The sequence below is a fragment of the Drosophila virilis genome, chromosome 3 (assembly GCF_030788295.1).
Source record: "Drosophila virilis strain 15010-1051.87 chromosome 3, Dvir_AGI_RSII-ME, whole genome shotgun sequence".
NCBI lineage: Eukaryota > Metazoa > Arthropoda > Insecta > Diptera > Drosophilidae > Drosophila > Drosophila virilis.
The window spans coordinates 17,096,075-17,113,990 of NC_091545.1; the positions used below are offsets into that span (position 1 = coordinate 17,096,075).

The 17,916-nt window shown below is 43.6% G+C and overlaps 1 protein-coding gene across 1 annotated transcript in view; it reads right to left on the minus strand.

Annotated features, from left to right (window-relative positions):
- Positions 1 to 15,873, minus strand: part of Tet (Ten-Eleven Translocation (TET) family protein) — a 133,841-nt gene extending 117,968 nt beyond the window's left edge. Inside the window, 3 exon segments of the mRNA XM_070208541.1 lie at positions 4,815 to 4,955; positions 5,121 to 8,299; positions 15,157 to 15,873. Coding sequence (XP_070064642.1) covers positions 4,815 to 4,955; positions 5,121 to 6,962 — 1,983 coding nt within the window. The 5' untranslated portion in view covers positions 6,963 to 8,299; positions 15,157 to 15,873.
- Between the last annotated feature and the right edge of the window lie 2,043 nt (positions 15,874 to 17,916).

The following is a 17,916-nucleotide window of genomic DNA, read 5'->3' on the forward strand; positions in this document are numbered from 1 at the left end:
GCACACACAAAGCCTGCAACTGGACGCAGCGGCTCGTGAGCTTGTCTTTCCATTTGGTGCAATGAACTCTCTATCTCTGCCTCGAGGAGCATGTGTGTGTGTGAGATCTTGTGTGTGTGCATCTGTAGACGTGTGTATTGTAGAAACAAATTGACTGATTGAAGCAATATTGTGCGACTGAAGAGCACCTGGCCATAAGCGTCAATTATAGCTGCAAAAATTGCTGAAAACTGCCAGAAATTTGCAAAAATGAAATAGCAAAACTCTGATAAAAACGTATCTACACAAAAAGAGAGAGTGGGTGAGGGAGTGTGGGATAAGTTACGGTTGAGGGGCAGAGAGAGAGGTGCTCTTGCAACTGGATATGCATGGAGCGAGACAAGAGCAAGCACAAGACCACGACATAATATCAGATTGCACAACACAGATACTAATACAAATTCACACACGAGCACATCCATGATAATGAAGCTCAAAAACGAAGCTCATCATCAACAACAACATTTGCTCAAGTATCAAGTGTGTCGGTCTCTGCGCGTGTGTGTGTACGTTATCCTGTTTTCCAGGAGTTGTGCAAAGCCAACGTGCCAATATGCGAGCTGTGCCTGCGAGTGGATGTGTGCCAGAGGCCTGAGGCAGCAATGAGGACGAGGACGAGGACGAGTCCTGGTGCTGGGAGTATGTCACGAACGGAGTGTGCTCAAGTAGGAGCATTGCACTCCCCGTGGTTGCACGTGTTTGTTGCTGTTGTTGTTGCTGTTGCTGTTGCTGAATATGTGGCGCGTACTTAGTGCGAGATACTTTCATGGCTCGCATGCATTTTGTAAACGCACGCATTTGGTATGCATGAAGTGAAACCTTTAAGCTGTTCGGGCTGGCTAAGAGTTAGGGTTAGTTTAGTGGAGTGCATTTAGTTTGATGAAGTTGCCAACTGCCGCAGCAGACGGGGGCCACAGCGGGCGGCCACAAAAGTGAAATTGAAAGAGTCTTAGGCAAGGACAATGCGAAAAAGTCCACCAGCCGCACCCAAGGCACCACGAACTCAATCACCCAAACCAAAGCTCCTCAAAGGTTGCGCGTTCCGTTGCCGCCTTTTGGGGGAGTTGCTTTTGGCGACTTTCTTTAGACCAGACGCCTTTTAATTTTTGCTTTCCGTTTTTTTTTTTGGTTGTTGTTGTTGTTGATTTGCCTTATTTGCCAGTCGTTTGACGACCAAAAAAAAAAGAATAGGAAGAACACAAAATGCGAAATGAAAGCGTTTTAATGAGAAAATTCCTAAGAAAACTGCATATTTAAGGCTAGCAAAGGAACACGCCAAAAGGAACTGCGACAGGAAGCATCCCTCAATTCAAATAGCCAAGTTAATGACTTGTGCTTCAGGCATTTTATTTTTTATTTATCTTTTTTTTTTTTTCTCGGACCTGATTTGTGAAAGTAAAAAACAGACAACGAGCTCCATTCGAGGGCCCGCTTGGAGTGTGACCAGCTGCCCGTTCGTCCAGAAACCGAAAACCGAAACTGAAAAACTCGCCAAACTGACAGCAAAGGGCGCATATCGAATTACAAGAGCTGCACAGATACCGCAGCAATAAGTCAAAAGTGCATTGATCCGCATTCGATTCAACAACAACAACAAGCAACAAACAACAACAACAATCGATATGTAATCACAACAATATGCCGAAAATATGGCCAACCAGCTGTAGCCAGCGATGGGAACAGAACATCCGCGAAACAAAAGAAACAAGACGACAATATTATTAATATTATTATAAATATGTCTGTGTACATATCAACACTGTGAAACAACAATTTGGAGACCAGCAACGTACACTGCACAACACACAAGGTGTTTAGGTAGCTTGTAAAGCTTTAATCTTATGTAAGAGTTGCTTATGTTGTAGAATAATGTAGCTCAAAGGAGCGAATAGCCTTGTAGAACAGGAACGAAAACATGTGTTTAATCAAAAGCTTCACTTAATTGCTAAATTGAATACCCAAACACTGTACAACATGATAAAACTTTGAGTTGCATAAAGATTATTTGCTCGATTTAAGAACCAAATGCTTAAGAATTCATTTAAAATATAAAAGTATTTAGCGCAATGCGCTCTGCTCGCAAGGCCTCGATTATTTTCCCAGAGAAGATTTCTGTTAGTTGATATGTGCGCAAATATAAACAATAATTAAAGTTTTGTTGTGCAGTGTCTTGCGTATTGTTTTTGCAGTCGCCTCCCAAGCGGCGGCCGACGCATGGGACATGCGTAGCGGGGCGCGTGTGGTGGACAGCAGCAATAATAATGATGATGATAAAGCAGAGGAAGATATAAAATAAAGCGTCAATTGTGTGGCAAGCGCGGAAGGAAGAGCTGCCAACAACCATGGCTGCTCGTCTACAACTTATGCGTGTGTATGTGTGTGCGTGTGTGTGTGTGTGTGAGAGAGAGTATATATTGACATGTCAACTGATGGCGCAGCGACTGCAAAATTTACAACTTTATCTATGTGTGTCGTCATTGGGAGCAGAAGCAGGGGCAGGGGCAGTGACAGGAACAGGGAGAGGGGCCGGCAAGAGATAGCGGACAGCTTCGTCTCTTTGCGTGCCATTTTCTTGTTTGACAACCTTTTGTGACGCTTGGCGCAGGCGCAGGCGCAGCGCTGTCCGCGTTCTCCTGTCAACCTCCTTCTTAATTGTGTGACCAGTCTCGCGCGCTGTCTCCGCTGCTCTCCTAACTATCTTGTCTGCTATCTCGCTCTCGCGCATGCCGGCTGCTTCGATGTGCTCGTTTCTTTTTCGGTTTCCTGTTTGCTGCCGCTGCAAGCAGCGCTGCGCGCTTTGCTGTTGCTTTCGCTGCCGGCGTTGATCGTGGCAGCGAGACAAAACGTTGCGCTCAGTTGCTTATTTATTTATGTCTGTCGCTCCCTCTGACTCTGTACGTGTGTGTGTCTGTGAGTATCTGTGTGTGAGCAGCGTTTGTATATGTATGTTGTGAACATCTGCTCCTGCAGGCGGCAGCGGCTGCGAACGACGTTTGCTTTTCTTTTGTTGTAGCTGTTGTTGTTAATGCTGTTGCTTTTGCTGTTGCTGTTGCTGTTGCCTCGTTTCGTTATTATCGTTTTTATTGTTGTTTTATTTCATGCGGCATATTCGCATTGCTGTTGTTGCTATTCTCACTTCTTGTCTGTTTCCACTTTTACGTTTGATTTTAAAACGTTCGAAACGCGTTCAAATGGAAGCGAGTCCGTCTGTGGACATGACCTTAATTATGGCTTCGGTAAATATAAGTTGTTAGAGCAGGAGAGATATATCATATAGAATTGCAAATCGATTTTAAAACCTTCGAATTTCTTCGTTGTGAAAAACAACAACATCGAATTTGTGGGTCCTTCCGTAGTCCTTTGAAACTCGCCTGCGCTCCGTGCTCGGCCAATGAACTTGTCAAGCAGCTCACATGAAGACATCGCATAACCACCACTTGAGATCCCAAAATGGATCCGGCTGGGCCCAGTCTCAGATGCAGATTCGTTTGCGTGTGTGCGTGTGTAACCTGATTTTCTTTAAGGATATGCGCCGCCTGCGGCTAGGCTCTTAAGTGATTTCGAAATGCAATGCAACCTGAATGGAAAATGAACGCAACTCAGTCTCAGCTGCCTGGGAAGCTGGCGAGCTTAAGGACACGCGAATGCTCTATATGCACTCAAGTGCACGTACGCAAGTACTTAAGCACACACACACGCACACACACACGCACACACACACACACACACACACAGATGTGCTTGTAGGTTACTAGTTAATCGTCGGCCCTGGCACAGGGCGCGGCGGAGGCGAAAGTGGAGGCGGAGACAGTTGAATGCATTTGGACGTTGAACAGAGAGGACAGAGGATGGGCGCATTAATTTGCACTGCCTGCGACTGGAACATCTGTTGTGCTGACATAAATCTTGAGTGACTGACCGCTGGAGCGCAAGACCGCGCGAACTCGCGTGGCCGCGAGCGACGAAGAGGAAACCAGTTTGCGCTGGACACCACCAGTGGCACAGTGGAACCACCACAAACAGTGGAACCACCACAAAACGGACCATAGCAAAAATATGTTTACTTTACCAAAATTATGAATTTCCAGCAGCAGTTATTTTCTTAGGTTCTATGCTTTCAGTTCGGTTAGCTCAACCCAATCGAAACCCTTTTTGACAAGTTATCCATGCTGGTAGATCTCTTCAGAACGGTTACTCGAGAAAATTAGTTATATTTTTCCACGTACAAAATGATTTCCTTTTCATGCCCACAGCTCAGACAGAAGTCACGTTCAGAAAACAAGCTCCTTTGCTGACTGATTACAGGGCTAAGATATTTTTGGGAATGTTGTCAAAGACAATCGAATATCTTAGATATGTTCAAGGTATGGTATCCCGAAAATTCTAGTATATGATATGTAACCTGATTGCGATATTATTATTATTATTCAAAAAATAGTTTCTAGAGCAGTTCTTCAAATAATAATTCCAAATCCTTAAATCTAAACACTTTTGATCTTGAAACCTGATGATATGATATGATCTGTGATTTTAACCACTGTGCCTGGTCCAGGCACCGTTGATCATGCCGTTGCCGTTGAGCAGATGCACAAGTGTGCGTCGATTTCATTGAGTAACTTTTTTGAATGGATGCTCGTAAGCCTCATCCGGGCCCAGGGCCTCAAACCAAAGACATAGCTTGAACCTGAGCCTGGGAATCGCGTAAAAACTAAATGGCTGAATGGCCGATTGGCCATGTCGAATACATGCATGAATGTGTGAATATGTGGACTTACCTTCTTCTCGGTGAGCTTCTCGCAGCGTCGCTGCTTGCAGATCTGATGGCTTTTGTCGTTGCGGCAGGGGGCGCATTCGCCGCAGTTATCCTTGCGCTGGCAGCCGACGCATTCGCCGCAGCGCTTCCTCTTCTTTTTCGACTGCAAAACAGAGGCGGAAGAAGAGAAGGAGTTGTTGGTGGAGTGGTGGTTGTTGGCATTGGGTTGGTATTGTTGGTGTTGGTGATAGGTCATGGTGGGTGGGTGTTCCTATTATTCGCAGCGTTTGCCAGTTATCGCCGGGACGCACCATTAAGCTGAACTTACCTGCTTGTCGCATCCATTGGCGTTCGCATCGCTGCTGTCGCCCATGCCGAGTGCGCTCAGCGGGCTCTTGAAGTTGGCCGTGCTGGAAACGGCATCCACCTGTCCGGGATTGCCGCCGCTGGGATCCACGTCCATGCCGCTGGCCTCACTCTCGGCGCTGGACTCGAGCGAATTGGGCCGCTGTTTCCGGCGCTCCTTCTTGCGCGCATCCAGCCGCGCTATGGGCGACTGCAGCAGCTTCTCCACCTTGAGGGGCGTCGTTGTTGTCGGCGTCGGCGTCAGCGGCTGCGTCGTGTGCGGCGTGTGGCTGCCGCTGCTGCTGGCGGCATGTGGATAGCTGTTGCTGTTGTTGCCATCGTACGATGTGGGCGTATGCATGCCCACAGCCACGCCCAGGCCGGGATGTGTGTGCCCATGTTGCTGCTGCTGCTGCAGCTGCAGCTGCTGCTGTTGCTGCTGCTGCTGCGACAGATGCGTGTTGCTGTTGCTGAGATCAAAGTCCTCCTTCTTGAGCAGCATGCTGCCCGTTAGCATGTCATAGTCGCCGCCAGCCGCGTCCCCCGGCTCCTTCTTGATCAACGGCGCAAAGCCCGGCGCCAGCGGCTGATACAGCTGCAGGTCGCCAAATGCGGCTGTAGCCGCCGGCATCAGAGGGTACGCGCCGGCTCCGGCTCCGGCCACCCGATGATGTGAATGCATGTGATGAAATGCATTCGGTGGCGGCGGTGGTGCGCCCAACGGAGTAAAGCTGCCCGAGGGCGGCGTTATGCTAGTCTGCATGCCTGGCAGCTGGGTCAGCGGCGAGCCCACGCTCATCATTCCGGGCGAACTGACCGAGATGCTGGCCGGCGACATGGCCACCGTTTGGAGCGAGCTCATCCCGGCCGTGCCACTGGCAGTGGTAGCTCCAGCAGCAGCGGCAGCGGCTGCTGCTGCTGCGGCGGCTGCTGTTATTGGCATGGGCATGGGCATGGGCGTGCCATCGGGCATCAGCTGATCGTTGTAGCCATGAAATTGACTTTGGAATGAGGGCAGCTTTGAGAAGGGCTCAAAGCCGCTCTTCGGCTGCGTCTGTGGCTGGTTCTGGGGCGGCACGCTGTCCTTGGATTCCATTTCCCAGGGACGTGTATAGCTGCCGTTCGAGTTTGAGTTTGAGTTCGAGTTGGCGTTGGCGTTGTTGCCGTTGGCGCCTACTGCTGCTGCGACGGCGGCGGCGGCGGCGGCAGCAGCAACGGCATTGTTGGCATCACTATGTCCTCCGAGGACGTGCTGATTATGGGCGTGGCCGAGGCCGTGGCCATTGTTGCCACTGGCAGCAGGACCATTAGCATTGCTGCTGCTGCTGCTGCTGCCCAAAGGTGTTGCAACATTTGTATTGTTGCTGTTGTTGTTGTCACTGTTGCTGCCGTTGGCGTTGCCGCTGTTGTTGTTATTGCTGCTGTTGTTGTTGCCGCTGCTGTTACTGTTGTTGCTATTGTTGGCTGGCGCGGCGGGTTGCTGTCGCGCATAGTAATCCCAATGCTGAGGATGTTGCTCCGCCTGCGACTGCTGCTGATAGTGTTGCTGATGTTGCTGCTGTAGATGTTGCTGCTGCTGCTGCTGCTGCTGCTGCTGATGCTGTTGGTGCTGTTGCTGGTAGTGATGATGATGGTAGGGCGTCGTATAGTGCTGACTGAGGCTGCTCAGCTGATTGAGATGCGTGTTGTGCAGATCGGCAGCTGCCGAGGCGACTGTTGCCGATATTGCTGGCAGGGTGTTGCTGCTGCTGGCGCTGCCGTTAGCTGCCGATGCCGGATCGACGGGGCCGCCTGTGCTGCTCTGTGCGATTATTGTAGACGCCATTTAAGTCCGCAGGCTCGCATGGCTGCGCAGCTCATATGCCACTGCGCTACGCGGGTTTGTGGTGGGAGGTGCGGTTATGATTGCAGAGTTCAAATATAGATATATGTATATATATTGTACACAAGCATATAAATAGTTTGTTTATGTTTATATTATTATTATTATTATTATTACTTTTTTTTTTGTACACGCTCACTGCTCTCTTGAGGTAGTTTTTCTTCGTTACGTTTTTACGAAATATTTGTGTTTTTTTTTTTTTTTTATTTGTATTTTGAACTTTGAACTCACGGGTTTTGCGTGTTTTGTGCTTTTTGTTGAGTTTAGTTTGTAAATTTGCTTTAAATATTAATTCTGGCTTAGAGTTTATATAAATATATGCTTATTTTGTTGCTTTTAGTTTTTATTTTTTTTTTTTGTTTTTTAATTTATAATTGGTTGTTGTAAAAGTGCTACTATTAAATTGTTATTAAAAATTTGTAAGTTGAAAATTCAAAATGTTTTGTACTTTTTTCGTGGTTGACGATGCTTTTTGTTGTTGTTGTTGTTGTAAACGGCAGCTATGCAAAAACTTGTATTTACTTTAATAATATTTGCTAATTGTTGCTTAAATTTGTTACTTTTACTTTTACTTTACTTTTACTTTTACTTTTGTTGTTGTTTTTCTTGTGCTGTGGTTGTGTGTCAGACTTCGACTTGTTAGAAAAATTTGTAAATTTGTAATTTGTAATTTGTAAATTTGTATTTTGTATGCGTTGTTTGTTTAATTACTTCATTATTAATTCATTTATATATACGTTTTTCTTTTGTTGTTGTTGAATATTTAGATTTTTGATATTTTGTGATATATATATTTTTTATATTTGATTTTTGTAAATTGATGCTTATGAATTTTGTACTCTTGTTGTTTTTGCTTTAAATTTGATTTGCTTTTCTTTGTTGTTGTTGTTTTTGTTGTTAATATGTTTATATATATAAAAAATAGTTGCAGCTTTATAGAATATGTTTTTCATATAGCGTTTAGCAATATAATATTACTTAATATGTTAGGCTTAATTTTAAAAATCTTTGTCTTCCGTTTGTTTGTTTGTTGGTTACCTTACAAATTAATTAAACATTATTCCGTTATGTTTTATATGTTAATAATAATATTAATATTCATTTAATGTAGTTGAATTTTATTTTTTTGTTTAATTTTAATGCATTTTTTGTGTTTTTTTTTTATTTTTTGGTTTAAATTCAAATTGAAATTTTGATTATGAGCCAAAATGAAATTTTACTTTCAATTTCATATGCCAAAATGCTTGTTGTTGGTTTCCTCAAATCCTTTGGTTAAAAATCTGTAATATAATAAAATAGAGAAGAATTCTTAATATGAATTTAATTTATAAAGAAGATATCAGAAGTCGATTACATTTGTTAATGCCTAGAAAAGTCAGTCAGATAGAAAAAGTTAACAGGAAAATGTAAATGCGCGCTGCAAATGTTATTAATCTTTCAGATTCTTAGTATGTAAAATGTAAAGTGACTCGCCAATAGTCCACAGCTCAGTTATGATGTCTATTGTTTAGTGACTACCATATTCGTGTAATGTTAAATGTACATGCTTACTATAACTATAAATGTAAACAGTTTACATAGTCTGTGTCCAATATTTTGCAGCTCTGTTATGTTGCCTATTTTCTACTGCGAGGCAAAATCATTTAAGTTAACAGCTAATCAAAATGTTAACTGCTTGTTTAGTTTCTAAGTACTGCAGTGATAAACCAAATGTTAAATCCCAGTTATGCTAGCCTAGACCTATTGCTGGCCAAGTAAAAATGGCTTTACAAGGAAACTGTATTTGGTTGCCACTTTTGCCAGTTCTTTTTTTGTTTTCGCTGCCATTATCGTTATTCTTCGGCCTTTTTTTTTGCTGCTGCTTCGGCTCGGCTCACTCACTTAAAACATCTACAAACTTCAACACATAATTATGGTCTTTGACTATATAATGAGCGTTGGCCAGGTCCAAGTCCGCGCTGGCAGGAAGCAGCAATGCCAGAAAAAAAGAACAGAAAAAAAAATGTAAAGGACACTCACTTCTGGCTTTTTATTGCCGTTGGTTGTTGTTGCTGCTGCTTGTAAGTTATGCTCCGGCTTTGTAAGAGCTGCCGCACACACACACATAAACACACACACAAATACACACAAACACACGCACACACACTTGCTGCGCTTTTCAGTTGCTGTCGCTGTTGTCATTTTCTTGCTTTTTTCGCCATTTTTGTATTTTTTTTTTTGCAGTTACTCGCATTTTTTTTTGCTGTTGTTCTGTTTGTCTCTTTTGTATTTTGTATTTTGTTCTCATAAAAAACGGCACAGGTGTACATTTTTTTGCGCGTCCTTTGCCGTTGCCTTTTGACTTTTTGCTTTTTGCCTGTTTGCAACCTGCTAACATTTCGTTGCGCTTCACAAAGTTCAATGGGCCTACCCTGTGTGTGTGTGTGCGTGTGTGTGTGCACTCTATAGGAAGTTGCTTGAGGTGTTGAAGTGCCTACGAACTTGCCCTTGACCAGATCTACTTTGGCTAAATGTAAGCAATATTCGACATGAAAACTTATATCTAAATATGTTTTGGGGTCTAAAAGGTAGAGAAGTATTTGAGCGAGAACGAGCGTAAAATATTAGTATTAGACCTAAGAATTTTTCACATCTTTCTGGAAGTGGTCTTAAGCCTCTATGGGAATATTACTCTTTCTAGTCTAGCATCTCTTGAAAAGTCCAAGAATTTACATAAATACCATCGGGGTTTCTAATTTACTGACACTAGCCGATTGGTTGGGAAACTTAAGACATCTTTCAATTTTTTGTGGCTGTCGGACATTGTTGCCGCGCAGAACAATTAAAGCCTGATTATGTTGTCGGTTACAATTTGCGTGCCGCAATTTCAGTGGCAACAACAACTCGCATTAGTCAGGCAATGGCCATCAAATAAAAAGCGCCTGCAACGAACGGTAAAAGGCCAATGGCCAGCAGAACCTGACGTCGAGTTAAGATCGGCGAACGTGCAAGGCAAGGAAACTGAAAGAGAGCGAGAAAATAACAAAAAAAAAAAAGGAAAAAAAAAATTGATGTTGCAGCTGCCACAATTTGCTGCACTTTCCGTTTTATGCGACTTCGTTTCGCGTTTCCACTTTGGCCGGCCCATCCTGCAGCAATTGCGTCTCGTATATTTACATTGTTTGCTCTGTCCTCCGTTTGCAGCGGTGCCAAAGGAGACGAAAGGGGCCGAAACGGACTGCAAGTTGCAAGTTGCAAGTCGAACGTTGCGCGTTGCAAGTTACGAGTCGCGAGTTACGAGTTACGAGTATTGCGGCGCAGCGATAAAGATCCCGATTTCCAAAATTAGGCCAATGCGAATGTGTTGCTGTGTGCGTGTGTGTGTGTGTGTGTGTGTGTTGCCAGCATGTGCAACTGCAACATGTGCACAATTAGCGCTTCCTCTTGCAGGCTGTGTTGTTGCCACAAGATGATAAATCAAGGCGTTTCATGTCAGGGCAACGGTCAACATTTTATAGATGTTTTTTTTATACATTTCTTTATTGTTGTTATTCAAATCGGAAATGTTCGAGCGACGGCTCCAACTTCAGCCCCAATTTCCGCTCTGTGACATAATGGATCAGAGAATTATGTATAAATCGACTAACTGTTCGAGTTTCTATATCTTATCTGCCAGACCTGATAAGCCAAAAAACCAGTTCAAATTTCTATCAAATTTGGCGGAGTATATTCTTGAGCTCGGGTATGTTGACGCCATATAGAGCCAAACAAATATAACATACGCAAGAGCATTAATGTCTGTGTGTATCAGTGTGTGTGTGAGAGTGTGTGAGGCTTACAAAAACGAAACCATGAACAATGCGCGCAATTCACTTCAATTTCTGGCTATGTATTGCTGTTGCTGCCGCACAGTTTGCAACATTTTGCAAATTTTTGAGCGAATTAAACACGCAGCACACATATGTACACATGTATACATATTTATATGTATATATATATATAAATGTATATATATATATAGCACGATATGATGTGAACATGCGAACAATGCGTCATTTGAAATATATGCAGAAGGGCAAAAATGGCAAACAGCAAACAAAAATAATATCAGACGAGAATGTAGGTGACTCTGAGCAACATTTTGGTGCATAAAGTAGGCTACACACACGCGCACACATAAGCACAAGTTGCATGTGCGGAATAGACCAAATGCTTTAAGTGAGCTCAGCCATGACGAGGGCGAGCCTAGGGTGAGGGTGACAGCGAGCCAAGCTGAGTTCAGTTGAGCAGGAAACTGACTGCAGTTGTTGTTCCTGTTGCCTTTGCTACCTGTGCGTAGCCAACTGACTTTCGCTTGTATTCGAGCTGTGCAACATAGCGGCAAGACAAGTGCAACACCAACTGCCAGTTGTCCATTCGCCTTGCTGCTCCTGGGCAACCAGTTGCCTGGGCTACATTCTACCTTCTCCTTTTGACTGGCAGCAGGCGCTGCTGTTGCCTGTTCGCTTGTCTGTCTATCCGACTGTCTGACTGTCCGACTGTCTGTCTATCAAGCTGACGCACTGCCAGCAGCATTTGCTTAAATAAAGTGCAGCTTCCAACTTAAGCTACAGCTTTGGCCCTGGCTACGGGTAGAGATCCTGCGAATGTTGCGCATACGCCCCATGTTGCCCCCATGGAATATTTTAATATGTTATCTGACGTTTGCCGCTTGTTTACAACTTTTGCTCATATAAAATGTGTTCAAAATTGTTTCCAGCAGCAGCCCGCACTAAAATATTTATTAAAATAATCTGTCCGAACAGCTGCGTAACACACACGCTTATAAAACAAAACAAGCGCCTTGCAACATAATTAAACAAACTTTTCAATATGCCAAGCTCTGAAGTAGGGTCTGCATTATTGCATTATGTTCATATTTTTCTATTGTTGCGCTTTTTTTATCAAGAGCATATTTTGCTTGGGGCTGCGCTTGCAATACTAGAAGCTCCTCACATGAATATGTTGCAGCATTATACAACTTGCGGACTTGAGAAGAATATTAAATTTCTTTAGATTTGCTCAATCAGTAGAAATGCAATTTTATAATTTATAATCTAATATGGCTTAATATTTACTGCATTTATATAATTATTACTCCATTATCTTTCATTGTTTTTTTTTCTGATAACAAAAATTGAAGCATTACATTAATTTATCAGAATTTAGACTAAACAAACTTGCTTCTAACCAAGGCAAATTGTTGTTGGGCCCGGTTAAATCAATTTCAAAAATATTATAAAACTAAGTTAGTCTCAATGCTTAGCTAAAAGCAAGACAGTCTTAACTCTGCAGTAAATAAGCGTGCATCTTTTGTATGCGAATATTTGGAGTATTAAAATTCGGTGGGGCTGCCAAAATTATCATGACTCTGCAAATGGGTTAATTTACTTGGCGATGTGTCACGTGTAAATTGAGTTATTTGGAGCCGCACAGGCAGGCAGGAGGACAGAGAAAGAGGGTGAAGGGGGAGGCAGCTGGGTATCCAGAGTATGTTCGCAAGTATGCGATGAAATGAAACGTGCTGTGTGCCACAATGAAGCCATGCAAAGGAGCTAAACGCACACTCGCCCAGTCGCATGTGTGTGTGTGTGCGTGTGCGTGTGTGTGTGCAGATTTACGAGTATGTCATTTAGCTCACATACTTTCAAAGTCACGCACGTTACCGTTAAAGCGACAAGCAGACGCGTGTGTGTGTGCGAGTGGGCGGCATATCGTGTGTTGTGAGTTGTTTATTTTTCTCTAGGTCAAAGCCTTAATTTGCCTGCCATGTCCTTTGGCGTTGGCTACAGCTACCTGCGCGTGCTTTTTTTGGCATGTATTTATTTTATGAATGAAAGCGAAGCATGTGTGTGAGTGTGTGTGTGTGTAAGTTACTTGCTTTTCTCAGTAAGCCGTTCTGAATGCAACAATGTGCGTGGCTCTGTTTATATTTAGCCCGCGCGTTAATTCATTGGGGGTCGCTGCAAGAACCCAAGAATCATAAACTGCAACAGAAATAGATGCAACAACAGCAGCAGCAGCAGCAGCAACAATAACAATAACAGCCGCAACAGTCGCGTCCAGTTGGCGGCACATGTGGCTCCGTTTCGTGCTCTGCTCTGGTCAGACAAATTGCAGCAGCATGCGGCAAAGATACACAAACTGTAAGATTCAGATACATGCGCTGCTTGAACTTGAACTTCTTTTTGCTGTCGCTGCCGCTGCCATTGCCGCTGCCTCTGCTTCAATTTGTATTACTTTATTATTTATTTTTGCTTTGCTCTCTCGTCGTCAGCTTCTATGGCGCTTTAAATTCTCTTTATTGCCCATGTCAAGGCAGCTTCAGCTTCAGCCTCGGCCGCACCGCCTCGCCCCGCCCGCCTTCGGCCCCCCTGGCAGGGCGTGGGCCGTGTCTGTCATGTTAGGACGCCTCATTTGGGGCTGCGTTCGACTCGAAGTTGTTGTTGTTGCTGTTGCTGCTCTTCAGTTTCTTGTGTGTGTTTCGCTTTCGTTTTTGCAGTTTGGCTTTTTGTTGTGCGATTTTTATTTTTTGGCGCTTCTGTTTTGAGCGCGCCAAAAGAGCCTGCTCTCTGTGTGTCTGTGTGTGTGTGTGTGTGCGAGTGTCTGCGTGTGTGTATCTTCAAGTTTGAATGCCTGCTGCCTGATGCCTGCTGAGCTGCCTTGAAGTACGCACGTTACTGTTAGTTAGTTACGAGCAGCAAGTCGAGTGTTGAATGTATCTGTATCCGTAGTGTAGCTGTAGCTGTATCTGTAGCTCAGCTTTTTTTCGTTGCCTGCCACGTTCTTTGCACGCTTCGCAGCAGCCTGGGAATGGGCATAACTCTTCAGTTTCAGCAGTAGCAGCAGCAGCCACAGTGCTCGAGCCTTGAGCTGCTTTTTAATTTAACTTGACAAACGTCAGCGCATATGCGCCACAGATACAAATGTATCTGGCGGATTGGCGGCGTCTCTGATGCTGGCAAAAGGCGCTTTATTGCTACTGCTGTTGTCGATTGGCGTTCTTGTTGTTGTTGTTATTGCTGCTGCTGCTGCTGCTGCTGCTGGCAGCAACAGTTTTGGCATTCTGCCTTGTTTTATTTCTATTTGTGTTTGTGTATCTTCAAGTTTTGTATTCGCCACGGCTGCTGCCGCGTGTTTATTGTCATTACTCATCTCAAATGTTTTTTTTGTGTCAATTTTTCGGTAGTTCGAACCCTGCTGCCAGCCGTTGTAGCTGCTTCTGTTGTTGTCAGTTTATGTGGCAGCCTCTGCTGGCGTCTCCATATAATTTTATTTCATTTTTCGCATGTTTGTTTTGCTTGCACTTGGCGACTGTTTTCACTTTTGGGGCAGCGTCAACAAATCCGTCAATAAATCGACTGTTTATATGCCCAGATTAGTACAAAACCAAAAGCAACAAAAAAAATGTGTGGCAAGTCCAGCCGACGGCTTGCGATGATTGTAATTTGATCCTAAATGCCCAAAAATATTATCGCCAATTTATTGATTGAAGCTGCTGAATTGCATTTTTTAACGCAAATTTGCAGGTAAGCGAAATAAAACGAAGCTAAAGATTCTGAGCCTACGTAAAAGCAGCATAAGTGAATTGATGAAATTGAAACTTGTTGAAAATAAAAATATATACTTCCAGGCACAAAGCCTGATGAAACAAGTAAAGTCAGTTAGAGTTCTCATGGTTTGCAGTTACAAAAAAGTTGATCTTTACTTTTGTAAATTTGTTATCTTCAATCCTCAATCAACCTCCGCGCGTTATGAGCCTTGTAAGAACTCAGTTTTAAGCTTAGTTTTGTGACTTCAATATTACTCAAATGTTATAACATTTTAAGGCAATTATATGATTTGCTTAAGCAGTAATAACAATTTAGAATTCTAGAAATACAAGAAAAAAATCGCTTGCCTAGCATCGTGCACCAAGCGACGGCATACTGATCACAAGGTCTTGGGTTCAAGCCCTACACAGTCAATTTTTGATGGGTAAATTCTTATTTTCACTGCCTATTGAATGATATCTAGTCAAATTATATTTATAATTATCAATAATACAAATATATTTGTATCTACTTTTATTTCTCTTAAATGTATAGAACTATGGTATTTATTGTAAACATATACAAACCGTTGTTAATCCATTGCCATTGGTTCAATGTTGTTGCTGCCACTGGGAAAATTGCGATCTATCTATATAGATATATATTTATATATAACTGGGTAAAGTTGCATTTGAATTTGAAGGATCTGTTGAGCTGTGTTCAACTGAATGACGTTATGAAGGGAAAACTGCGAAAACGCGCACGAAAACGTAAACCCGCCAGAGAATTGAGAAATTGTTTACAAAACGAACAAAACGCGAAAGATGCGAACGCGACGCGAAAAGGAAACTAACGCAAAGAAACGATGCAAAGTTGCAGGAAAATAAAAATTGTTGCTTAAAGGTGCAAACATTTGCTGCTGCTGTTGCGGTTGCTTTTGTTGTTGGCACTAATCACATTTACAGTTATTTAGTAAGTGTTTGTTGCAGCACATTTTACACGCGTTTCACATCAACTGCAACGCTTAAGCAAAGTATATTGAATAGTTGTTTGTGGTATGATAAGGAAATTAATAACAAAACACGTTGACGCTGACGCTGACGTTGGCTTTGGCGTTGGCGTTGGCGTTGGCGACGGCAACGGCTCCACTCACGAGGCGCAACGCACAACTTTTAACTTGCCGCTCGCAGCGGGCAGGCAACTCGCACTCGTTTCTTTTGGCGCTCGTACGAAGCGACGGCGACGGTGCAAAAGTTTTTGTATTTAGGAAACTTTTCACCCTTCGAAGGATACACAACAACTGATTGTGCCGTGCACAAGCGAACGGCAAACCAACCCCGACGCCAGCAGCAACACCAGCAGCAGCAGCAGAGACAGCGGCAGCGGCAACGGCAACGACGGCTGCAACGCATCGGTTCGACGCCGGGCGGGCAGCAGCAAGCACAATAACACCCATACAAATGCACACACACATGTAGCTAGAACGAGCCAAGGCAGCGTTCGAGCCGCAACATGTTGCGCACAGCAACAAATAAAACTAAACAGACAAGTTGTAAGTGTTTTCGAAATTAGTTTGTTTGGGGCTGTTAAATAATAAATATTAACTCTAAAATTGCAGAAATAATAATAGTATACAACAAATAAAATTTGGAGTTTTTTTTGTTATACATATACTGAAAATAGTATTTAAATTCATGTTTTATGTCATAGATAATGTAGACTTTTTTAAAAAACCCCATTTGCTTATCAGTAAAAAAAATACTTTCAAATCGGACATTTATGCATTTTTCATACATATTTGTATAAAAATATATTAAAATAACTTAGGTCCAAGTGATTGGATTTATCTACCATATCGGGTAGATGCCAATGTTGGAGTTAAATCTATTTTAGCCCGTATCTTCTTTATGAAAATATTTATGACTTGCAATATTTTCAGTTAAATGGGCAATTTTAAATTTAAAAAATGAATTGTTATATGAAATTTGTTAAAAAAAACATTCTCGTATATGTGAGAAGTCAGCTTCACGGACTGCACATAGGGCGGCAGGCGGTTGGTTCGAACCGTCAAACGAAATTGAACTTGATTCACCCTGTTGTTTTCACCAGTTGCGTTGCGTTGCGTTGCAAGCTCCGATCGGCAACTCATACCAGCGTTGTGGCTTGTTGCTTGCTGCTGTTGCAGTTGTTGTTGCCGTTTGCTGTTGTTAGTCCTGTATCGAACAAGTCCTGCGCACAGACGCACACAGGCATATACATGAACAGCTGCATGCGCACGCACACACACAAATGCATCGACACATCAACACGAGCGTGTGACGTTTGAAGTGCGCTTTTGTTGTTGTTTCTGTTGCTCTGCTGCCGCCTGCTCTGCCGCTTGCTCTGCCTCTGCCGCAGCCGCTGCCGCCGCATCTCCTGTACAGTTGTTCCAATTAAAAAATTTTTTCCCTAGTTTCGCGCGCACAATGCGAGCTTGCAATCTATGAGCTATGCAACGGCAACGGCAACGGCTACGAGCGAATATTTTCTGGTTTTATTTCGCTGCTGCTGTTGCTATTGCTGCTGTGCTCATTTCTGTATGAAGCCTGGACCTTGTGGGCGTAACACTATATGTGTGTGTGTGTGTGTGTGTGTGTGTGTGTTCTACATATATCCTTGCTGGCATTGCACTGGCTGTTGCTGCTGCAGCTCTGCTGCTGTTGTGTTGCGGGTTTTTGGTACAATTTGCCTTCTTATTTCACTTATTTTTTTGTTGCTGCTGGCAGCCTTTGTGAAGGGCTGCTGGGGCACAGCGAGTCACATTTCTGGCACTGGCAGCGCTCCACATTCTCATCCTGCTCCCGTTTCCGTGGTTGGCTCTATATGTCAGTTGATTTCATTTCACTTTTTTTTTTTTGTTACTCGCCAAACTATTAGTTGGAGCTTGTGTGCATTTTTGCTGCCTCTGCGTTTTCGGCAATGTTGTTGCTGCCTTTGTTGTTGTTGTTAGATGCCTTTTGATGCCAGTGAATGCGAGCGTGGACGTGGATGTGGATATGGATGGGGATGCGAGTGGGCAGGAGGATTTGGCTTTGGTGTGGCACTTCGGGCGGCGAAAAAAGGCGATCAAAAACCTTGACAGTTGCATTGTTGAATGGCGTGGGAATGGGAATAGGAATGGGTAGAGCAGATGTCAGTGATGGAAAGATGGTAGTAAGGCATGAAGGGAGGGAGGAAGGTAGGGCAACGCGAACTCCGTTCTCGCTTATTTGCATTGCGTAATGGAAAATTGTGAAACGCAACCCTTATCCTAATGCTTATCCTGGTGCGCACAGGAACACTGACCTGTCCTACACACGAAAATCACA